Raw genomic sequence first — 25,714 nt, 5'->3', positions numbered from 1 at the left:
GACATCATGGCATACAATGAGAGCACACCCGGCTATTACACCTTGTGGCTGGATTCGAGCTCTTACAGCTTTCCTTACAACTCGGACAATTTTGCTCTGCGCCTTAGTGGCTTCTACGTCCCCATGGTTACAGATGATTACAGGTTCTACCTGAACGGTGGTAATCTTGTGACCCTTTATCTCAGCCAAACTGGGCTTCCCAAAGATAAGGTAGGAATGATTTACATAAATGAAAGCAAATAAATGTAAATCTGTCACGTGTGGGTCACTATCAAACACATCTTGACCTTCTCCTTGAACATCTCTGATAGACCAATTTAATGCAAATGTTGTATTAAACATTAGAACATTAGACTTTTTAAATCAGCAAATCACTTGAGCTGTTTATGTGACAAAGATCAATGTAATAATAAGAAGAATTAGAGCAGCAACATCTGCTGAGCATCAAGTGAGGGATACAGAATACAAGAACGACAAAAACAGAGAATCAAACAGGTCATCAAAAAAGAGTTTGGAATTCATAATTAAGTGTAAGTTCGTACTTGTGGGAGTAAGAGTTACTTTAGTTGCGTTACTCACCCACCTTCCGAACTCAAATGGTTTTTACTTTCCCTACTAAAAATAACGTGCTTATAAAAAATGACATCCTATTTTTGAATTTATTCTATTTGTAACTTTTTAAAACATACATACAGGACTGCAAAGTGATCTGTGGTCATGCATTTACAGCAGAGTGACCCCCAAAAAAAAAAAACAAAGTCATAGCCACCATAATAGCTGAAAGACAGAGAAGAGCAGCAATGTCTGCTGAGCGTCAAGCAAATCACAGAAGGTGCATCAGCTGATGAAGAGCAAGAAACAATAATAAGAAGAAGAAGTTAAAGATAAAAAGGTCCCTATTCCTAATTCGGTTTTCATTGCTTCTTATTTTAGGACAGTGGGTCCGCGTGTCTCACTAGTCACTAATAGAGACTTATGGTGACTGGCACATTTGATGTGAACATACTCTGCTAAATTAAGTAGCAACAACACATAACATTGTTACACCTGCTTAATCCACTTCAGGTCCATGATGGGTCTGAAGTCTACCAGGAAGCATTGGGTGCAAGGCAGGAACCACACCTGGACTGGACAGTAGTCCACCATACTGCCCATTCATACAAGGGACATTTGGGAATCACCACAGACATGGGGACGTGTAAAACTCCATATGGACATCGTCTGGAACCAGGATGCTAGACCTGTGAGGCAGTGCCCTGCAGCTCTATAGTGCCACCCTCAAGTTTACAGGTTATGATTGAAATGAGTTAATGACGGCAGCTATAAAAGATGATAAAAGATGTAACAATAGCAACAGCAGGAAAAGCCCACTATAACTCCATCAGGGGCAGCATGCATTGGCAAGTGTCCCCCTGCCTGTGATCATTCTGAAAAAACAAAAATGAAAATTGCAACACTGTGCCAACAGCAAGCTAGAGTGGCATGTGCCACAGTCATCTGAGGCTTCAACCTAAATCAGGAAAAGCCACCAGCAGGAAAGAAATTGCTACCCATAAATCAGGCTGACGTCACTTTGCCTTTAGTACATTTTGTGCCTGTCCAGACTTGTTAACAGGGCCAACTGCTGTCATTTGACACAATTTCAACATGTCCTCAGGCACTAACAGGTGAAAGACATCTGACATTGAAAGGCCTGGCAGGCATAGAACAAGAGCGGGTGGCTTAAAAGAGGCTCTCATTTCAGTTTAACAAAAGGCAACCAAGTCAGACACCTTCGATGGGAGCACATGAGTCTTCCTGGGTGAGCCGAGGTCATTGCTAGACATCAAGGAAACAAACAAGCTGAAGGAAAACGCAAACATGATTTTTTAGAATTACGAATACGTCTTTGTTTGTAAGTAGTCGGCCACCTCATCCACCAGGCTCTCTACCTCTGGTCTCCTGGAGTCTTGATGTGTCCATCGTGAACACACGTCCTCTGAATGTCCATACATGGAGGTGAAACTCCGTAGGGAAAAACCAAGTTCTTTACAATTAGGACTCATCTGCCTATACATTATATAGTGCCTTTTCCATCACTCTGTCTGTTATATAGTAGCTTTCCAAGCTATCTATAGTGTCTTTTAAATCTATCTACAAGCCATAAAGTAGTTTTCAAATATATCCAGTTCTAATCTATCGTACCTTTCATTTCAATCTTTAATATAGTGCCTTTTGTATCATTCATATGGTGTCCTTCATATATATCTACAGTACTTATCATCTAGTGCTTTTCATATCAATCAATCTAACTATATACTGCCTTTCATGTCTACCTGCCTATTATATAGTGCCATTCATGTCAATTTCCTGCTAAGCACCTTTCACATCTATTCTATGGTGTGTTTCACATCTAATCTATCTATCTATCTATCTATCTATCTATCTATCTATCTATCTATCTATCTATCTATCTATCTATCTATCTATCTATCTATCTATCTATCTATCTATCTATCTATCTATCTATCTATCTATCTATCTATCTATCTATCTATCTGCCTGTCTGCTATAAAAGGCCTTTCATTTCTGTCTCTTATATAGCGCCTTTGATCTCTCTATTTTTATAGTGCCTGATCTTGCTTGTAGGTTGTTTCTGGTCAATGGTGGTCCTCGACCTTAAATGAGTCGCTCTGTGTGTCCTTTCCATGTTTTGTCTCGTGTGCCATCTTTGTGTTGTGGCAGACGGCTGGGGATGGCACCCAGCCGGGACGCCCAGGAAGACAGGAGGAGGGCTCATGCCTCCTCCAGAGCACGAGAGGGTGACCACCCTGGTTCCTTTAGGGACCACGGGTGCAGGGCTTGGAAGCCCAACCCTGTAGGGGCCCGCGGTCTCCGCCAGGGGGCGCCCCGATGCCTGAAGGACCCGGAACCCCAACACTTCCGCCACACCAGGAAGTGCTGCGGGAAAGAAGACTGGGAACACAGCCGGCACTTCCGCCACACAGGGGAGTGGCTAGGGAGTGTTGGGGATCACCTGGAGCCCATCCGGCACTTATAAAAGGGGCCGCCTCCCTGCAACGAAGGACTGGAGTCGGGTGAGGAGTGGACAAGGTTTTGGAGGCAGGAGAGGAGGTGGCCTGACGAGCAGGCAGAGACTGAGTGAGAGCCTGGACTTTGGGAGAGTTTGTTGCTGGAGGCACTGGGTTTGTGCACTTTATTGGACTTATTATTATGTACAATAAACGTGTGGTGGACTTAAACATGGTGTCCGTCTGTCTGTGTCCAGGCAGCTTATCACAGTGTGTTTTGTCTCCCTTTTTGTTTTTCCTAAGGGAGCCCCAAACAACCACCAGGCTCCATGAGCTGTCCAAGTCCAAAGTGACCAGCGAGGGTTTGTGTTCCAGTGTGCCTTACAATGTGCTGGCATAAAGTTTTTTATACCCAGCTCGTGATGAGTTGCTCTGCCCAGATCAGTGCCAGCGCCTTGGCACCCTGATTTAAAAAAAATGGAAAAGGGAGAACAAATGGGTGGAGGGCTAAATGATGAGGGTTACGGTTAGGGTTAGGATTAGGGAGTCCATAGCCAAGACAAGGGACAAACCATAAACCATTTAGAGACGTGTGTGTGCTCTGTGGATCAATAATCCTAAATATAATCTTCTGTGTCTCACATGCAGGTTCAGATTATCTCTTCTCCATACTGGTGGGTTTACACACAGACTTCAAGTGACATCCATCTTGAGGAAGACAAAGAGTGAGTATTGTCCTTCAGGAACCTCAGTGTGGTCTTAGTCTTGTCCTATGGTGGTCTGGGCCTTAAACAGAAGGCAGCTCCTGTCAGCTGTAATCACTTTCAACACCAGCCACCGTTTCAGCCCTGCATTCAGTTTTCTTTTATTTATCGTCATCTTACTTCCTCCAAGGCTGCCAGTTCATCATTTCTCAGGTTGTTCTGGTCTGTACGTTTTCATCAAGAGGTGATTGCTTAAATAAAATATTATAAAGTACCAGCCAAGAATAGTGGGGGGCCACACATTTGTTTCAGTCCAGAGCCACAGGCGACATGGGTGACCCTGCGTGATGGTGGACACTGCGGAACCAGCATTGTCTTACTGATCCATGGACCTGTTTGCGTCAGTGCCAGTTGTGCCTACCCTAACCGTGTCCATGTGGGTTTTCTGCAAGTTGCCCTATTTCATGTCACATCCAACAGGTGTGTGTGTGTGTGTGTGTTACCTTAACTGACATCTGTGAGTGGGCCGGGTGTGGGTGAGTGCGGGCGTGCCCTGGATGGACTGGCATCCAGTCTGGTCTTTGTTTCTGCCTTGCGCCTGAGGCTGCTGAGACCAAGTTTTCAGAAAAGTGTGCAAATGTATTAAAAATCAAACACTAAAATCTCTTCTTTGTAGAAGTTTGCAGATGCTTTGGTGTGCTCAGCTCCCTCCTTTTTGCTTGATTTGTCCTTGAGATGTTTCTAGAACTTGATGGTAGGCCACCTGTGGCAAACTGAATTGATTAGACGTGGACGTGGATTGATGTGGACCCCAGTGTATCAAAGACCCCTCAATTCACACCGCATGTCAGGACAAAAACCAAACCATGCAAGTCCAAGGAACTCTCTGTAGACCTCTGTGAGCAAATTGTGGTAGGCAAGTGGATCAAACCCTTTGTGAAGCTTTGAGTGGTCCCGTGAGCACAGTGGCCTCAAGAACTGTGAAAGGGAAGAAAGTTAAGAAACCCCAGGTCTCTTCCTAGAGTTGGCCATTTGGACAAACTGAATAACAGGACAAGAAAGGACCTTTTTGAGCAAGAATCCAACGGTCACGCTAACAGAGCTTTAAAAGGTCTCTGCTGATGTGGGAGAACCTGTTGGGAGGGCGACCCTCTCTGCAGCACTCCATCAATATGGCAGAAGCCACTCTTCAGTAAATGCTATTTAATGGACTCTGAGAGCGTGAGAAGAAAGATTTTCTGGTCCGGGGAGTCGGAAGTTGAACTCTTTGGGCAGAAGTCCAAACAGTGCTCATCAGCTGCCTAAGACCGGCCTAAGATGGCGGCAGCATTGTGCTGTGTGGACAGATCAGAGCTAAATACAGAGAGAGGTCCTTGAAGAAACCTGAGACTGTGGCTACAAAGCACACAAGCAAGATAAAGCTGGAGAATCCGAGTGTGGACTCTCCAAAGCCAGTCGAAAGTGACAAAGTCAGACGAGAACATGTCATTCGGCCTAACAAAGCTTGAAGTCCTATCCGCTTAACTGCTCTCAAATAACACCAAGTCGAGTTTCGAAGGTCCCTAAAGTCTTTAAAGCAAAACAACGTGGAGGGACCTGAAGGTGGCAGTTCACAGACGCTTCCCATCCCATCTAACGGAGCCTCAGAGAATCTGCGAGTAGTAAGAAGAAGATAAACGGTCCAAATCCAGGTGTGCAAAGCTTGCAGAGACTCGCCAAGAAGACTCAAAGCTACCAAAGGAGCTTCGGCAAGGCATCGAATGAAGAGTTGGAATACTTCTAGGAAAGAGAGATTTCAGTTTTTGACTTTTTAATAAATTTCTGCAAACATGTTGTCACTTTGTCATAATGGGGCATTGAGCACAGATAGATGGGCACTTAGAATGAAATCTACGACACAGCAAAACGTGCAGAAACTGAAGGGGTGTCAATACTTGTAAAGCCAGTGTATGTAGCATTCCTTGACTCTGTGTTTTCTACATTTCTATTTACTTGCTCAGCAGATGGTTTTATCCAAAGCCACTTGCTGTCTTCAAGTAAATGGCATTCAAACAACAAAAACAAAATGTCCCGTATTGCAGTGAACAATCTGATGTATTGTAGGAGCTGTTTACTTATTGGTCTTTTTATTTATTCATTTATTTTGACAGGTACTACTTTGAAATATTACTCCAAAGAATGTTTTACTACGGCTCAAACTCTTTGAAGTTACAAATCTATCAAACGAAAAGCTCCTTTACGCAACAGCAGACCAGAGAAGCCCAGAATGAAGTGCAAGTCATCGGCACCTCCTACAGTTTCTTCAGTGAAGTGCAGGTCAGTTTACAATCCACTCCACAGGAAGTCGAGGCCAAATTACACGAACACAGACTGCGAACATAAAGAGAGTCACAGGAAGGGAAAGTTTGAACTTCTGGACTTTGGCTGTTGTATTTGTAGAACTTAAAAAAAAAAAAAGTATGTGATTGTGAGTGGGAAAATTTTAGCATTAAACCAGCATACTGAGACCAAAACAGTCAGGATGGCAAAGCCAAAATATCGGAATCAAAGACCTGCACCTGGGTCATCGACACGACGGTAGATTGTGTTGCGTTATTCTCATTGTCTTTATTCCTGGATGCTTTGTCAAACATTAGCACTTACTCAGTGTGTGCTTTTTGGCTGAACGCTCTTCTTTTTGACTATTGATGTTTTGGTTCCCCCTTTGCTTTTGACGTCAGATCAAAACCAAAGAACCGGAGGTCCTCCTTGTGATGCGTGCTGATGAACGGGTGGGTGGGACGTGGGGTATCGGTGTGCTTACATGCAAGAATTCTATCAAAGATCATGGTGGTGTGGCAACAGCTCAGTAAATGAACAGCTTGTTTTTTAAAATATATATTTTTAAGAATATACTAAGTTGGGGGGGGGGAGGTCAGACCATCTTAATGGTTTTAGACAAAATTCCAAGGTCACAAATCCAAAAAAGAAAGCGCCAATTCCAGACAACGATCTTCCTCTTGTCTTTTATTATATAAGATATATATGCCTGCACGTCTGAGGTTCGCCTTCCAGGCTCCTTTGAGGTAAGCACTACCACTCCAGGACATGAGGGGGCGCTGTCATTGACGGTCTCGTCTTTTCTTTCTCCAACAGCCCTGAGAATTTGCCCAGTTCAGACAACTGACTCCGCCCCTTCCGGTCCCTCCACTATAAAGCTGTGACACTCCCGGCAGGGTGGTCTCATTCCGGAGAGTGCAGCCTGCTCGAGTATTGATGGCTCCACAGAGCCCTGATCCTCCCTGATTGTTTCTCTGATTTCTGTTGTTATTCCATCCAGTGCTTGTTTATTTTTTTTGGACTCTGCAGATATTTAAAGGGGAGACACAGTTGGTGCCCCCAGCATATCCTCTGTGACCCGTGTGTTCCCTCATCAACGACATTATATTAATATTTCTGTTTTATTCTGCCTTTCAGGATCTCTGCTTAAACAACTGGAACACACAAACCCCAATACAGGAAGTCCAGCAGATTGTTGTGGAGAGCCCCTGCGTCAGCTTGGGGGACTGTACGACCGTGCAGTTCAGCCTTCTCTATAACAACGAAGCAACAGGTACGGGGGCACCGAGGACGTTACAGTTTTTGAGCTCAGAACAAATGTCTCGGGTTTCTGCCATGACTAAGCCTGAGGATTTTGGCCAACGTTTTAAACCCCAAATTTCTTTTCAAATTTTTGTTCAGCAGACATTGTCGGATTGCAAATGTAAGACACTGAATGATTTCAACTAATAGATAAAGGATAACTTTATTGCTTTTTTGATTATATAAGTAGCTGAGTATACAGAGTTATCCGACACCAATCGGCACTGTGTGAAAAAGTAATTGCCCCCCAAGAATGTAATGTTCAGCTGCAACGACGGCAGCCAAACACTTCCTATAAATCAAGATCAGACCTTCACGTGGTGCTGAGGTTGCAATGGCTGAATGCCATTAGGGTCCAAGTATTCTTTCCTGTTTTAAAGTGATATTCATCTTCATTGTCATAGAAATAAATCTTTAGAGATTCATGTACTTAATGTAGAAAGCACAGTGTGCCAGTATGTTCAAATTGATGAAAGGATTTATAATGTGCTCTGTCTGTGAAAAACTGCAGAACCCATTGCTGTAGGCGCTTCGAGCGATGAGGTCGCGATGGCTTTAAACGCTCTGCCCTCCATCCAGAATGACACTGTTAGCGTGACGAAGACGGACAGCACCAATGGCTCCATTTACACAGTGACGTTTAATTCAGACCGAGGTAACAGAACGTCTCTCCTCATGTTTAGTTTCCATATTGTATCGTGTCTACTGATCACTACTCTCACTCTTCTTTCCCAGTTCCATTTTGTTCAAGTTTATTCCTCTCTTTCATTTTCTCTTTGCAGGAGAGTTTGATGTTCTACAGTATGACACAGCTGGAAATGACACTAACATCGAGATTTCTGAAATAACCAAAGGAAGACCCAAATTTGACACATTTACATTGATGTGGAATGGCGTCTCCTCCAGTCCGCTGTCAGTCAGTGTGACCCCTGATGAGGTTGTGTGCTCCATTTTGTCTTTTTATATACATGAGGTTGGCTAAGCGAGCAGAGTGGCTTATTTGTTTCAACTGTCAGGTAGCTTTTAGCTTTTGGTATCTTCTATTCCATGAGAGTTCTGTTAGGGCCATACCCGTACTTTCCTCTGTGTGTTGTGAAAAGATGAGAAAAAACAAGAAAAACGGTTTGGGTTTCCAGGGGATACCCCATTGAATGGTCAGGACAAAGAAAAATAAACAACACTGCTCCAGAATGTCCAGACAGCTTCTCAGGCTGTAGAAGTGTCAGGAAGGTCCTGTCTGCTCTGGGGTCTTATACCTGTGGAAGACTAAGGGATGGAGCTGGTGATGGCAGGAGTGGAAAGTAGGCTGCTAGTCTTCCAGGTTGTTCTACTCCATTTTAAAGGGAATGTAAGCCCCATTAGTGATGGTGTGTCACCTCCAACACATCCAACTTCCCAAACTTTCCTTATTTTTAGACGCGGACTCATCAGTATGACACTCACCTACGTTCGCGTGCGTGACAGTGTGCCAACTTGTTTCACTTTTATGTGAACTTATCTAGCTGATCGTGTCCTCCATGTCCTCTGGAGCAGGCACATTCAGGCAGCTTTCATGTCATACAAAAGTCAACCAAACAATGGGATGCTGCTGCTCAGTCGGTGTCGATTGGGAACAGATCATTGTGATGTCCTCTGTCATTGTCATAAACTGAAGAAACACAGCGTTAGAAGTTTAAACACTACGTAGTGTGAGAACTTTGCAAACTTCAGTGTCGCAGTAGATAATCTACCGGCTTTGAGCTGCCCAATTTGACTCTCAACTCTAGAGTTTCAAGGTTTTCAGATGAAAAAGGATTAGCCACCATAACAGAGACAGAACAGGCCGACGACACACACAGTGGAGCTAACTGCCACGTGGCAAGCCTCTGCATTTACTGAGAGACGATAATAATGTGTGCCGGTGCCAGGCAAAAGGGAAAAACCAGGTGTGACCACTTCATGCCCCCATCTCCATTTTGGGAGCGTTTGAACCTGACACCGTCGGTAATGTCACCGGATGAGCTGATCAGTGAAGATATCAACGAAGCAAGGGGATGGTACAAAAAAGTGCAAGAGTGCTTTTATTTAAAAACAGTTGTAGCAGTAGAGGTTCTGATCCACCTCTTGAACCCTCAGGTACCACTCCAAACACCAGGTAAAAGCACAAAGCACCCTCCACTCCACACTACTCATATCACTACAAAACCAATACTCAATCACAATCCTCCACTCCCAGACACTTCGCCACCCTACCTCCCAGGTCAGCTCAGTGTCTGGGCTTTCCCAGAGTCCTTTTATACACCCTGACCCGGAGATGTTCCTTCCCAACAGTCCACAAGTCCTTCTGGGTCAGGGTAAACAGTCCTTATCTTCACCCCGGAAGCACGTCGTCTCTTTCTGTCCCGGGATTATGACTCACTTCCGGGCATTATAGGGCATATATGAATCCACGGGCCTCCCGACAGCGACTCCCAGTGGTCCCCAAGGTATCCAGCAGGGCTGAGCATAAAAACTACATAGTCCATGAGGCCCTGCTGGAATTCAGGATCCGTCCATGCTGTCGGGCGAAGTCCTCCTGGCGGCCTGGGGGTGAGGGCTGGAATAGGAAGTCGGCCATCCATCACAGTCAAAACAAAGTGTTCAAATAAATAGTAGAGTGTTGCAGTCATTAAATAAATACTCCATTAAAACAGGTAAAAATCCAAGACGATTAGAACAAGGCTAACACGAGATTAAAATCCTACTGACAACATTGGGGTCCCACCAGCCAAGCTCTGCTCCTTCCCAGTCTCTCCAGCTCACCCATGGTATATTCAGCAGGAGAGACTTCAGCCACTGCGGTCTTCATTCTACCAACCCCCATCATAGCTCCCTCCGCTCGGGGTCGGTTGTCCTCCTGTCTTCCTTCTCGCACTCGGTCGTCCCTCAGATTCCTTTTCCCCGATCGTACCCACTCTATTAAAAGCCTCAGTTGGAGCGATCCTGTCCCATGAGAGCCCATCACTTGCTCAATCCGGGACCCCTGACCGCGCTGACCTCTCTCTTTCACAGAGGGCTGGCTTGTCCACTCTCTTTCCCCAATGCTGCTCTCTCAATCTCCACCTCTTCCTTTTCTTTACCGTTCCCCTTTCGCCTCGCACTTCTCCTATTTATTACGGGGACATGGCTCAGGTGTGGCGATTAGCAGCTCCCGGCTTCAATTACGGATGCGGACGACTTCTCACCTGTGTACATAACCGACGAAACGCCCGCTTCACGCAGCGTCTGGGAACCGCTCCGGCCACACAACCACAGGGGCCCCCTCTTTACGCTGCAAGTGCGGTGATTATTTATTTAAAAACTGGCCTTTGTTAATCTGAGCTGTGGACCCGCTATACCACACCGGGAGATGAAAAAATCCACCCACTCCACCAAACGAGTCACCGGGGCAAACACAAAACCAAAGACAAAGGCTAAGAAATGATCAAAAGCGAAACGCACCTTGCACGTGGACTACTTAGAATCAGAAAGACGTAATCGTAGGATAATCTCGACTCACTTCTGGGGTTAGATTTGTACCAGAACTTCCAATTACAATCATGGTCACATGATCCTTAATTCGCATCACATAAATTAAAATGGGACAAATAAAATGAATTCAAATCATCATTAAACGAATTCCAAGCAATAAAAACTTCAACAAGTAATTTGTACCAACAATGTGAATAAAAACGATTTTTTACAAATAATAACAATTTTCTTTCAAAGGAAAGCATCAGACTGATGATTTCTTTTCCATATTGTGGCAGGGGCACACGTAGGCTTCCCTGGTGGCATTTCCAAATTTACCACGAGTCTCATCAGTGGGGTGTGAAAATCAAGAGCCATCGTAATTTCTTATGAATAGCGTATTCCTGTTATTGATCTCCTTCTAATTTTTCTTTTTTAATGATTACTACGGCTACCATTAAGGCAGCAAATGGGTCTGAACTTCCATCCCTCTTCTGTTGAGTGTGCTTTGTGGCTTTAACTGGAAGCACAAACGTTGTGAAGAAGTACTCGAGGTTAACCATTTTTACATTGAATTACTGACTCAAGTGATGCTCTGGGTTAACATCAAGGAGGTTAAGGGATGTTACATTAAAATGTTCACACCCTGTTTATCAAATTCATTGTCTTAACGGTTGGAGATCCACCAGCTATAGGCTAAAGTTATAATACTATGGGAGGTCAAGCAAATAATTTGGGTCATTTGTGTCTTTTTAAAGGTGAGAAATGAAATTTATGACATGGCTGGCACCAAGTGTCCAAAAAGCATAAATGGGTACACAGAAGGAGGATCCGTAAAGTTCTTTCAAGATTTTGAAACAGATTATTATTGGGTAAGTGATCAAATCTGACTGATTTTTAATTTTAAGCATCACATTCATCCATCCATCCATTATCCAACTTGCTATATCCAAACTACAGGGTCACGGGGGTCTGCTGGAGCCAATCCCAGCCAACACAGGGCGCAAGGCAGGAAACAAACCCTGGGCAGGGTGCCAGCCCACCGCAGGGCATGACATTCATGAACTATAAAATTCATTTTTTTACATTGTGGTTCAATGTCATGCAATAGGTCTGATCCAAATGTGTAGGCCTCACCACTCCAAAGCAGCCTAGTCCCAAAATCAAGATGCAGGCTTATGGCCTGCACAGGCTCAAAAACATTCACAAAGGGGAGAGAGAAGGAACACTGTGTTGTTCTAGAAGGCCAGTAATGTTCCCAAAGTTTCTTTAATATGTTAATATTTATCAATAGTTCCAGAAAATACATAAAAGAGAGCAGAGGCAGGAGAAAAAGAAAAGAAAACAAAAAAAAATGTTTTTCACAAAAGGCAAACCCAATAGTGAAAAAAAATTCAATAGCCATCCCGTTAATCGAAAGCCAGAAGTCAATACACAATCACAAATGCAAACCTGAATGCCAAAGACGAGGAGATAAATGCAATGGCAAAGCTGCCACCTCAATGTCAGGTGGCCCTGTCCCCCCTGGTTCAACTTAAAGGCCTACTAAACATACCAATAGCAAAATATTATAATAATTAATAGGTAAGCAAAACAATATTCATGTGATTCATGGCAAAATGTATAAAAAATAAAATTCAAAAACATTCGACCCAGAAACAAAGCCCTTGTCCAAACCGTAACATTAACGTCAAAATTGTGGGGATGCCACATCTTTCTATATATACAATCCAGCATCTGTCTGTCCGCTTTTCACGAGAGAACTACTTTAACGGATTTAGATCGGGTTTTTTTCTCTGTAATTTGTGTGAACATTCCAGTTGATTTTGCGACTTCTCTCATTGCGCTAAGTATCAAAGTTTGCTTACAGGAGTGATACATTCGTTGTTAATCTGAGAGACACGCAGCGGGCCGAGGTTAGAGGGTAGAGTGACATCAGGAGTGGGGAGCCGGGCAGGGCCCTCCTCACTCACGTGTCAGTCTCAGGGCGTATCTTACATCCGCTTAGTCAGCGAATGAGAGAACTACTTAACGGATTTAGATCGGGTTTTTTTTCTAGAATTTACTTGAACATTCCGGTTGATTTTGCGACTTCTCTCATCGCACCAAGTATTAGAGTTCGCTTGCAGGAGCGATATATTCACGCTAATCCAAGACAGAGACTGCGGGTCGAGGGAAGAGGGTAGCGTGATTTTAGGAGTGGGGAGCCGGGCAGGGCCCTCCTTGCTGTCCTGTTTCACTACTATGCGGGCGGAGCCACGGAGGACAGCTACTTACTTAATAAAGTAGAATACTCCTGTCCTAAATGGTCAACCTTCACTCAGCCTGTGTGGTTTGTAGTGATTGGCAATTTTTTTTTTAATGCTTTCATGGGAAACCAAATTCCTGATACAATGAGCCTGAATGGAGACCCAACTTGAACAAGACATCCATGGATGAAAAAAATCTCAAGATTGCGTAATCCGCATGACAGACAGCCAGGCGTATGCTCACAATGTTCCAAATATGTATTCTTGATAAAACATTGCTTAATAAACTATTTCTGGAAAATCCTCTCAGACACAACAGAGATGTGCCCTCAAACTAGATTGAGCCTTTGAGATGACGACTTAAGAGAATTCATTAGAAAGGGCCAAGAGGGCCTGTATGCTTATCGTTTCTCCTTCGGTTTCGGTAACTTTGAGTTCTCCCATTTTTCTTCCCTTCTTCAATTCAATGTTGATTTATTAAAGCACCATTTTGTGTAACCCACTTTAGCCCTCACTGAATTTATTCTGCATTCTGGAACATCTTAAGAGTGGCCCCTGCAGCCTTCATAGTCTAATATTAACATCTTCCTTGGACAGGTGAAGATAAACCCGATGTGTTGGTTTATTCTGGGACTGCATCTGCACTCCCAATCCATCACCGTGTGTTTTTTTTAGAATTCATGTCACAGTAAATCCTGCCTGATAAGAAAGGCCACAAAGATGTAATCAACAATTGCATTTCACTTTAATCTCCTCTGAAGGCCACAATGCTCTCCAGAGCAAACCAAAAAGGCTCACCTGTTAATTAGCAGTAGCAATCCCAGGTTAGAGACGGCATGATCCAAAAGATTACACAAGAACATGGATATGTTACAATGACTGTAGTCGGTCATTCAGGTGAGGAATGACACAAATTAGCCATACAAAGTCCAAAAGAAGTTTTGTATATCGTGTTTGCTATTTACTTGTGTGACACTGTGTGACGTGACTGTGTCACGTGGGATTGTGTTATCAGTTATTGTTAGAAGACCATTATAATACATTACGTATCTTTTCAGCCTTGGTACTATTCTCGCGTTTCTGACAGAGAGGCCTTCTGCGGCCATTTCAGTGCTTTGAGCCCCGGCACCTTATTTGATCAGAATCAACCGACCAGCACTGGGCAACAATACGGGCAAATCTCGCTAAATACTCATAATATGGTAAGTCTTTGGATTACCTGAGAAGCATAATAATTACTAGGTTTACTGTTTAATAACTGTACCCTATAAGGGGGTTTGCCAGCTTGGACATTATTATTATTAATATGCATTACTGTTAATATCTATTATTAACAATCATATTAACAGTAATCTAGAACTGTAATTGTGTCTGACATTTTCTTTAACTTTCTCTGTTATAATTGACAACGGACCCCCCAAGGTTTAGTTTTGCCAGGAATGTAGCTGATTGACTTTTTAATGTTCCTAATTGTCAACAATAAATTAATGGATGAATGATTGCTAGGCTTGGTTTATGTCAATCAGTTTCAAACTACGTTGTTTTCTTGCCTTTAAACTTTCACATCTATCTATCTATCTATCTATCTATCTATCTATCTATCTATCTATCTATCTATCTATCTATCTATCTATCTATCTATCTATCTATCTATCTATTATATAGCACCTTTCACATCTATCTATCTATCTATCTATCTATCTATCTATCTATCTATCTATCTATCTATCTATCTATCTATCTATCTATCTATCTATCTATCTATTATATAGCACCTTTCACATCTATCTATCTATCTATCTATCTATCTATCTATCTATCTATCTATCTATCTATCTATCTATCTATCTATCTATCTATCTATCTATCTATCTATCTATTATATAGCGCCTTTCACATATCTATCTATCTATCTATCTATCTATCTATCTATCTATCTATCTATCTATCTATCTATCTATCTATCTATCTATCTATCTATCTATTATATAGTGCCTTTCACATCTATCTATCTATCTATCTATCTATCTATCTATCTATCTATCTATCTATCTATCTATCTATCTATCTATCTATCTATCTATCTATCTATCTATTATATAGCACCTTTCACATCTATCTATCTATCTATCTATCTATCTATCTATCTATCTATCTATCTATCTATCTATCTATCTATCTATCTATCTATCTATCTATCTATCTATCTATCTATCTATCTATTATATAGTGCCTTTCACATCTATCTATCTATCTATCTATCTATCTATCTATCTATCTATCTATCTATCTATCTATCTATCTATCTATCTATCTATCTATTATATAGCGCCTTTCACATATCTATCTATCTATCTATCTATCTATCTATCTATCTATCTATCTATCTATCTATCTATCTATCTATCTATTATATAGTGCCTTTCACATCTATCTATCTATCTATCTATCTATCTATCTATCTATCTATCTATCTATCTATCTATCTATCTATCTATCTATTATATAGCGCCTTTCACATATCTATCTATCTATCTATCTATCTATCTATCTATCTATCTATCTATCTATCTATCTATCTATCTGTCTGTCTGTCTGTCTGTCTGTCTGTCTGTCTGTCTGTCTGTCTGTCTGTCTGTCTGTCTGTGTTTTGCGCTCCCAGTTTTGACCTTTGTGTGTCGTGTTTTTTATTTTTTTTTGACTACTTCCATCTCCTGATCTTTTTTTTTTAATCTTTGTAGCAGGAAAGTGTTTTATTTGATGATTATTTACAATCTTTTTTTGGTTCCTCATTATGAGCCCGCCTGATGTGACAAGTTGTGGTCTCCTCGCTCCTCTGAATAATTCCTGTATAGACACTGTCTAACAGTTTTATTCCAAATGAATGATATGGATATACAGCTATTGAATCACCCATGTGCTGGTTTTCTTAACCCATCTATCTAAGGTCAAAGGGGAGTCAAATCCTGTCCATGTTACACTGGGTGAGAGGCAGGCATCTACTCTGGGTGGGACTCCACCACCTCCACAGGGCTTACTGGCTTACTGAACTCATTGATTGGAATTCACTTGTAAAAGTTAACGCAATATTAATGTTAATGTAATCATATGGTTGAGTTGTGGTCGTCCACTGAAGAATTGTGTTTAAATCGTTGATCCCATAGCGGCTCGGCCCTAATTGTCCTTTTCTGTGATGTTTTAGCTGTGCTTTGCATACAAAGGATTTCTAAGCAGCTCCATTGGCCTGAGCTTCTCAGTCGTTACGAATCAGCAGACAAACAGCTATCAGAACCAGTTTGACGTTGGAATCTTTCAAGCAGACGAGTAAGTATTTGATTCACTATTTACACGTGTTGCTTTAAATTGTTAGAGAAGACTAGAACGCTTTTGTTATTTCTTTAGCAGATTCCACATTTATTGAAATTATTAGATACTGTAGAGTGAAGGACGAGGACAAAACCTCTTAGTCCTGAACTGAACAGGCTGCTCAAGCTCTCAAAGGCACTGATAAACGTGATCCTGTACTTGGCATAATCACCTCATTCAGGGTGGCAGAACTGGGCGAAAGGCAGGAAGCATCCCTGGATTAGGAGCCAGCCCACACACACACACTAAGTTAGAGTCAGCAGTACAACTACATTTGGGAAAAGGGAGTGACTAGGTCCGGGCCTGGAGTGATGTCCAGGTTCTCATCTCTCTCTAGAGATATGAAGGCAATGGTGACCTTAGGACCCTTAAGGTCCACCCTGCAGTTCTAGATCTCTGGTCCTTGCACGTGGTGTTGGTTACCCGCTGCTGGCCATTGTCTCACAGACTGGTATTTAACATCTCTAACCCTGCTTAGCTAAAGTGACACGGCACCCAACACAGTTAATCTCATACTTGAGGGTACCTGGTGGATACTAATGGTATGTGCATTAAAGACAGAAGCCCTTTGTTACGCACATGTCACACACACATCAAGTCATGTGATTCAACTCAGGCCAGTTCAATTCAACCTATTATTCCTTGGGTGGCCATCTGAATCCATCATTTTTGGCTCAAAACCCATGCCTGGGTGTCCTCTAAAATTGCAGAATTCCTAAAATTCTATTCTGGCTTTGTCATTCTGGTGTATTCAGTGTTCCTTGATTAGGGAAAAATAATTTCAATGATGCTAACTGTGGCAGCAAGTCACAAGGTAACTGTGAGCCGATCAATGAAGAACTTTACCCCATGGCAGTCATGATAACAACTCTACTTGATTGATTGATTGATTGATTGATTGATTGATTGACTGATTGGACACCAAGCTTTTTAATAACCTGATGAATTTTTCTAAAAATCAAGAAAAAAAAACAGACTTCCCTTAATTAATCAGGGCGATCACGAGATGTTGCTTCAGTCATAGTCTGGTGAGAATGCAGACCCAGTTATTGGGACATTCTGGCACGGCACTGACCTAAATGGTGTTGCAATTGCTGAAATAAGAGTTTATTAAATTTATACGATCCCATAACACTTTGCTTTCCTTAATGTAACTTCATTTTTGACACAACTTTAGCTTTCCAATACCAGCTGTAAGGTTGTGTGACCTACAAGTCTTGCAGTTACCGAGAAGCATTGCTGTTCCTCCTCCACATAGCATAACAAGATGTGAAGAACATGAAGGGTCTGCAGGTGCTATTTCTACCACATAGATATCAATTTGCTCCTGTTTTGCTTTGTGCCCCCAAAAGCTATCATATCTTTGGTGGAGGGGAGAAAGTTTTAGTTTCGTCAAAAATTTCAATCTCCGGGTTTTGACGGATTTTAGAGTCCCCTGACACCCAAAACATCAATATCTCGATGATGGGTGTGTGTCTCTGTCTGTCTGGGTGTCACAGTTTCTCCAGGACAGTCTAAACCTAAAACAACTGGATGGGAAAATGCTAAACTCGAAACTTCAGCCCGTGATGAGATGACGATGTGCCAAATCATACAAGAAAAAGAGGCCCTCTAGAGGAAACCTCAAATATCGGAATTCTTCTCATCAATTGCCATCGTAATGACATCGTAATGACCTACAGTATTTTACGATCAGAAAGATCAGCATCCGAGTGATAAATAATTACTGAAATGTTAGAGAAGAGCTTGGGTAACTTGGATCCTAGGGGTGCAAAGCCTGTTGATATTCATGTCCAAATTTTTTTGGTCTCCTTTTACAGATGGCAGTACACTTGCATTGATATGCAGCAACTTTTAATGGCTTCTTACTCTGGGACTGATTATAACGTTGGGCAAATTAGGCTCAGTCGGCTGAGTCCAAATCAGGATTATTTAATTGACACCGTCTACATCGGCAGCGACTACACAGTAACTAATATGCAAGGTAATATTTTTTCTTACAATATACATGTAGTTGTACATCTAATTGAATAAAAACTCCTAATACTTGAAGTATAAACACGAGTTTCACTTTGAAAATGATTCTTCATGATAGTCATATGGGGATGATATCGAGGGACTCTATGAACTTCTGTGTCGACACTGTGGGACCCTCAAAGGCAGTACGTTGTTCTCTGTAGAACTAGCACTGGATTACTACAGAGCTAGAAGGTCTCCTAAATGATAAGAAGAGAAGGTGACAAAGACATCATGAAGGACACCCAGCAAGTGCTGAAGAAAAACATGAGTGAAGTAATGGAAGCTTACAAAGTGATAACAGAAAACGCACACATTCTGAATAACATGAAGGATGCCTGGAATAGACTGGGCTACATTATTGGACTCAGGGGATGTGAATCAATTCTTTAACAGATTTGCCCACTCACTGGTACCTTCTCCCCACACCATCCCTACTGCTTCAATAACATCTAATGGGCCATTGATGAGTCCACCTTTGAGCATCAGAGACAACTGAAGAAGCTTCACACAGGAAAAGCAGAACCAGATGGAGTCAGTCCTCAAGTTCTTAAGGCCTGCGCTGGCCAACTTTGTGGTGTCCTCTGTCACCTGTTCAGTCTGTCATTACGGCTGCAAAAAATTGCCACTATTGTTCCAGTTCCAAAGAAGGTGGGCGTGTCTTCACCTCATGACTACAGACCAGTGGCACGCACGTCTCGCATCATGAAAACCTTTGAGAGGCTGGTCCTGGACTATAAGACTGGACTTGAGGATGCAATTATTTATCCCCTCCTCAAGGCGTATTCCTGCCAGAAGAAAGCTGGTAAAACTGTAAAGATTATCATTCATTTATTCATTCATTTTCTACCGCTTATCCAAGATCAGATCACGAGGGCGGTCTTGGATTCCGTTGACCAACACTTTGTCCTGGTGGGGATATTTGAGTGTGCATTGGCATCTGGCCACTCCTGCCTTGAAGGTTTGTGCCCATGTCTCCTGTAGCATCATGTTGAAGGTATTACACAAGGTATCGGTTTACCAGTCCTCTGCTTCATACTAGTCAGTTCTTATATCGATGAAGTGTTGGCTGTGGAGGTGCATTTGCCATTGAGCTCATTCAAGATGGGCATTGCACTCATCCCATCTTCTTGATTTTCAAGATCAGGATATAAAGGTGCAGCTGAGGGAAACCCAAGAGGGGCACCTCTGCTTCGTGTGGCTTTCCTGTTGCCACCCCACCCTTAAATGGTGCACAGCTGAGGGTGATGGGGTTGTAACAAGGAATCAGATCCTTCAAATATGAGATCAGGATCTGCACCCAGAAAAATGGCCGACTCCCTGCAGGTAAGGTGTGAGCAGCCACGCCAAGTTCATGGGCATGAATAACAAGGACCATGACAGTGACCAACATACGAGGGGGTACCCAAAAATAACCAGAATCTGTACCTGGCGCGCAATCTCAACTTAGTTGCGAATTTCGTTGCTAGGCATGGCACACTTACAGTATTCTGTGGCAGTCTGCCATGTGGCATTGCTCTGTCTTGTTTGTACGCCATTCCGTGTCGGTTTTTCTTGGTGCTTATTAAACGTGTTCTGCGATTTTTGCGATGGGTGATCGTAGAGAACAGCAAGTCTGCATTCAATTTTGTTTTCTCTTAGGGAAAAACAGCTGCTGAACGTGTAGTGACGCTTGAAACTGCTTTTACAGAGGAAGCTTTAAGTAAAACACAGGGCTATGAGTGCGTTTCGCGTTTCAAACGAGGGAAAACACCACTTGAAGACCAACCGAGATCTGGCCGACCTTCCACAATTAGGAATGAGGAAAATCTTGAAAATGTTCACAATGCAATTTAATGGAGATCGTGGTTGGATTATTAAGATTTTGAATTGACTTGTGTGTCTTGAAGTTCTTGCCACCCTAACCCTACTCGCCTGATCTTTGCTCCGTGTGACTTTTTCTTATGAAAAAAGAACTCAAAGGAAAGCATTTTTGTACCTTGAAGGAAGTCAAAAAAAAATCCCTGCAGGCCTTTGTATAACTTTCCTCTTCAGCAATTCCAAATATGTTTCCATCAGTGGGAAAACCATTGAGACAAGTGCATTCATTCACATGGAGAGGACTTTGAAAGGGACTGAAGTTTCAGTAAGTAAAAATTATTAAAACTACCGTATTTACTCGTGTACCACGCGCCCTCGTGTAAGACATGCACCCTAATTTTTACAAAGAAAATCAAAAAAAAACTTTCCTCGTGTACGACGCGTGTTATGATTGTATAGGAAGAGTTTAGGGCACGTTTTCCACGAAATGCCCTTCTGTTTTTGTTGCATGACGAAAGAGCGAGAGAGGGAGAGAGCATGCATGAGCGAACGAGCAAGAGAGACAGAGAGCGCGCACAAGCGAGCGAGAGAGAGAGTGTGCGTGAGCGAGCGCAAAAGAGAGAGCGTGCGCGAGCGCGAAAGAGAGAGAGAGCACACGCAAGCAAGCGAGAGAGAGAGAGAGAGGGTGCGCGAGCAAGAGAGGGAGAGAGCACGCGTGAGCAAACGAGCAAGAGAGACAGAGAGCGTGCGCAAGTAAGCGAGAGAGAGAGAGAGAGAGAAAGCGTGCGCAAGAGAGTGTGCACAAGCGAGCGAGAGAGAGAGAGAGAGAGAGCGTGCGCGAGAGAGTGTGCACAAGCGAGCGAGAGAGAGAGAGAGCGTGCGTGAGCGAGCAAGAGAGAGAGAAAGCGTGCGCGAGAGAGTGTACACAAGCGAGCGAGAGAGAGAGAGAGAGCGTGCACGAGCGAGCGTGAAAGATAGAGCGTGCGCGAGCAAGCACGAAAGAGAGAGAGAGCGCACGCAAGTGAGCAAGAGAGAGAGAGAGAGTGCGCGAGTGGGAGAGGGAGAGAGCACGCGTGAGCAAACGAGCAAGAGAGACAGAGAGCGTGCGCAAGTAAGCGAGAGAGAGAGAGAGCGCACGCAAGCGAGTGAGAGAGAGAGAGAGAGAGCGTGCGCGAGAGAGTGTGCACAAGTGAGCGAGAGAGAGAGAGAGTTGTGCGTGAGAGAGCAAAAGAGAGAGAGAGAGAGAGCGAGAGAGAGAGCGAGCGAGAGAACCCAAGCAGAAGAAGTAAACATTACAGAAAAAAATTTTCTCGTGTATGACGCACACCTGATTTTCTAATGCTAATTTTCAGGAAAAAATGTGCGCATGGTACACGGGTAAATACGGTATTAATTTTTTTTTAATTTCGGTTATTTTTGGGTACCCCCCTACTATTGGCGTAATCGTTGTACAAGTCCTCAGATGATGGTTTCAGTTACATTCCCAATTGTCAATGGTCAGGAACTTCAGGTGATGATCAAAAGAACAAAATTGTGAGTGAGCGCAGACAAAATGGGGCCCATGGCCTTTTTTTCCATGATAAATTGGAGTGCTTAGCAATGCAGGATGAGCTCTGATGTGAACGGCTACTGTATCTCTGAGCCAGTTGAGGCACCTTTGGCATGAAGATTGGGTGCCTGCTGGACACCTATAATGGGAGGTAGACCAGATATAAAACACTGGGAGAAGACCCAGAAGATGGTAAAGGGAGAACCTGAGCATTTTTTGGGAGGAACCCCTGAGAAAATCTGGCCTACTCTGTCCCACTCACTATGGCCAATGCCACCCTCGCCAGTTTTAGTGAGAGTGCAAGCTAATTGTGAGGTGCAATAAGTCTCATTGCTCCTAACATGTGAGGACGTCCAAAGCGGGTATCGGGCTTCATTTAATGAATATGAAGAGGAATGCCAGCGAAGTGAGTCGCCCTCCATATTCCACAGGTGTACATTGCTGAATACGTGTTGACTGTATGGTTTTTATCGATTCTCTTTCAGACCTAAAGCTGAGGCGCTCAGCTCTCGCCGGAAGAGGAATCTTTTTGCAGGATCTTTCCGTAACTCAGAAGCAAGGCACACAGACTTCAGAGAGCTGTTACGAAGTCACACTAATTCCCATGAACTGTGGATACGACTTCCCTTTGCTTGGAATTGGATTTGCCCAGGTGAGTTAAGGAAATTAAATTGTAGAAAATTGTGAATTGAAGTGACTAACAGATAGTGGATTCTCAACAGCACGGCCTCATGCCAGGATAGAAGAAACACAATGTATTATTTCTTAAACTATAGAGATATTCCATGTCCACCCATTTCGGTCAGAATCGGCATGTGTTCGAGCAGAAAGTATAGCGCCTTCACTGAGTAAAGACTCAGAGCACTGTAACAAGTTGACAGATCTTACAAATCCCATGAAAATACACCTCAGTTTAGACACACAATAAAACACAGCAATTTAAACTGATTTACATACCGTACATGTAATTTTGTTGCAGCAGCACAGTTACCAATTTCTTTCGCTACTTCAACGACATTTAATTTAAAACCAGCTTCATATGTTCTTCTGATCAAACGCTCCATCGTAGATAATGCAGGTCATGTGCTTCATTCAGGACTCCATGAGCAACCGCTCATTCGATACAAAGTCAAACCAACGGTACCCAAGGATTTTCTGGAGAGACACAGTACCAAAGGAGTCCAGTCTTCATCTCAGGTCACTGGATAGCGTCCATGTCTTGCAACCATAGTAAGACAGGAAGCACCAGGACTCTAAAGACTTGGACCTTCGTCCTCTTGCATAGATATCGGGAGCGCCACACACCCCTTTATAGAGACCTCATGACCCCCCAATGCTCTCCCAATCTACTGACTTCATAGGAAGAGTCACCAGAGACATGAATGTCACTGCCAAGGTAAATTAAACCTCTTGACGAGGTTGACACTCTCTCTGCAGACAGACACACTGCTGATGGCCGTGCCCAAGAGGTCATTAAAGGTCTGGCTCTTTGGTGTTTATCACGGACCCCTCACTCAGTCTCTTGAGTGCCCCGATCAGAGTCTCCATTGACTCCGAGAAGATCACAGCATCGTCAGCAAAGTCAAGATCCATGAATCTTTCTTCACCAACAGATGCCCCACAGCCACTGGACCCCACAACCTTGCCCAACACCCAGTCCATACAAGCATTGAAAGAGAATAGGAGCAGAACACACCACTGACGAACCCCAGAATCAACTGGGAGAAACGCAGAGGTCCTGCCGCCACTCTGCACAGCACTCACAGTACCAGTGTACAGGCTGGTCATGATATCCAGCAACCTCGAGGGGATCCTGCTGACAGTGGAGGAGAAGAAAATAAAAACTCCAGTCAGCAAGGGGCAAAATAAACCCCAGAGTAGACCACGGTCAGTGGTCAGTTCTGGAGACCTTGGCCAATTGCCTGCCCATCTCCTCCTGCTCAAAAATAAATGCAAATGCTGAAAACAAACTCAGACAGGTTACATCTAAAACCCACCTCCATGTATCTCGTACACCTCACTTCATTTTTCATTTCCATTTAGACCATAGGTTCCCAACCTTTTCTGGGTCAGAGCCCACTTTTTCAAAGAGTGATTCGATAGCGCTCCCTCTTGGGTGAACTATACTATACTATATATTGAAAAACAAGGACAGATTTTTAAAATTATTTTATTAGAAGATATTAACAATATTGGTGCATTGCTCAAAGTATGATTAAAAAATATATATTATTAAAAAAAATCAATATAATATTATTAGTGAGAGGGCTGATCTTGGTGTGATGACATTAATTTTTCGATTTTTGGTGCCATTTTTGTCATCAGCAATCTTAATTAGTTGCGTTCCACTATTGACAATCTGTTTCTTTTCTTTGCTGACAATACTAAATCCTCTTTCAGCTAAATATGATGATGGGAATGCAATGAAAAACATCTTTGCTGCAGCCCATAAGGCTGGATATAAGATTGGAATTTGCCTTTGAAGCCCAAATTTTTGATATCCATTTTTTTAATTTCAGTTTCAACTCTTCATTTGTTGACAATATTCTATCAACTCCTCCTGCAGTGACAATTCTGCTATTTGTAGGTTTGAGGAAGGTTCTAGGACCCAATCTGGAATGATCAGGTTGAGTAAATCCTGAAACCTATTTGTAAAATCTTCTTTAAGTGGTTCCAAATGCTGGCTATAAACCAGAATGTTGTCATCATTCGTTTCCACTGAAGAAAGATTTGGAAATTGATAAAATTGTCTTCAAACTAAATTTCGTTTGTACAAGGCAAGTTTTGACATGACAACAGAAATAGTTTGCTTTGATCAAATTCAAATCATCTCCTTGCAGCTGTAGATTCATTTCATTAAATTTGTTGTACAAATCTGTCAAATAAGCTATATCATTCTTAAATTTCAATAAATTCTCTTTTAACGAATCATCTTTGTTTACAAAAAACTTTATAATTAATTCAAAGAGTTTGTAAAATCGTTTTAGACAGGAACCCTTTGACAGCCAATGAACTTCTGAGTGCAATAGTAAACGACTGAAGACTTCGTCATTTTCATTACAAAGCTTTCCAAATAATCTATCATTGAGAGCATTGCTTCTGAACTTAACTGATGTAATTCCATACTGTAGCAAGCGATGAAGGCGATCACACCAAATGTTGTCGGTGAATCACACAATGCACGGCGACTACATTAGGTATCACCTTTTTCAAATATGAACTCAACCCGCCGTAGAGTCCAACCATTTCTGGAGCACCATCGGTAGCAGTAGACACGATATTATTCAGAGGAATACGTTTTTCTTTAAAATAGTGTTCCAATACGTCAAATATAGATTTTCCTCTAGTGTCCATTTCTAATGTTCATGTGAATTAATAGTTCTTGACAAAAATGTTTTCATCTTTTATGAAGCAAATGTAGAAGTAAAGACTCATTGCTTGGTAAAGTAGATTCATCGAGCTGTAAAGAAAAAATCAGTTAAAGAACTCTCCACATCCTTGGATATTTTGTCTATTCGTCTCTGCACTGTACTATTGCTCAATGGGATTTTTTTTCATAATATCAGATGGTGGCTTGTGCAGCACAGTATGCAGAACCTCACGCACAGCTGCCAGTATCAATTCTTCACCAATAGTGTGCGGTTTTTCCCGATTTAGCAATAAGCAAGGAAATGTTGTAAGAGGCACGTAATCCATCATTGTCTTGTTTTGATGGAGTTAGATGTCTCGAATGTTGATCTTTGAGCATTTGAAAGTAAGATAAATTGTTATCTTTTCTGTCAGGATGTATTTTGGTCAAATGTTCTTCTAATCGCAAAGGTTTCATGGCTTCATTTTAAAAACTTTGTGGCAAATTAGGCAAATTAGGCACATTGGTAATGTCTTGTTTGTGGGCGACTGAATAAAACCATATTTCAAATATTCAACATT

The 25,714-nt window shown here is 42.5% G+C and overlaps 1 protein-coding gene across 1 annotated transcript; it reads left to right on the top strand.

Moving 5' to 3' along the window:
- LOC114641882 (fibrocystin-L-like) lies at positions 1–24,506 on the top strand. The gene is made up of 12 exons (XM_051935587.1): positions 1–210; positions 3,660–3,736; positions 5,866–6,031; positions 7,172–7,307; positions 7,848–7,991; positions 8,119–8,273; positions 11,563–11,676; positions 14,112–14,255; positions 16,256–16,377; positions 18,240–18,403; positions 22,270–22,436; positions 24,453–24,506. The coding sequence occupies exons 1-12, from the start codon at positions 7–9 to the stop codon at positions 24,504–24,506; spliced, it is 1,647 nt and encodes a 548-aa protein (XP_051791547.1). The 5' UTR covers positions 1–6.
- The last annotated feature ends 1,208 nt before the right edge of the window (positions 24,507–25,714 follow it).

This window comes from Erpetoichthys calabaricus, chromosome 13, assembly GCF_900747795.2.
Source record: "Erpetoichthys calabaricus chromosome 13, fErpCal1.3, whole genome shotgun sequence".
Taxonomy (NCBI): Eukaryota; Metazoa; Chordata; class Cladistia; order Polypteriformes; family Polypteridae; genus Erpetoichthys; species Erpetoichthys calabaricus.
The sequence above is the reverse complement of the archived record's forward strand: the minus strand, read 5'-3'. Positions and strand labels throughout refer to the sequence as shown.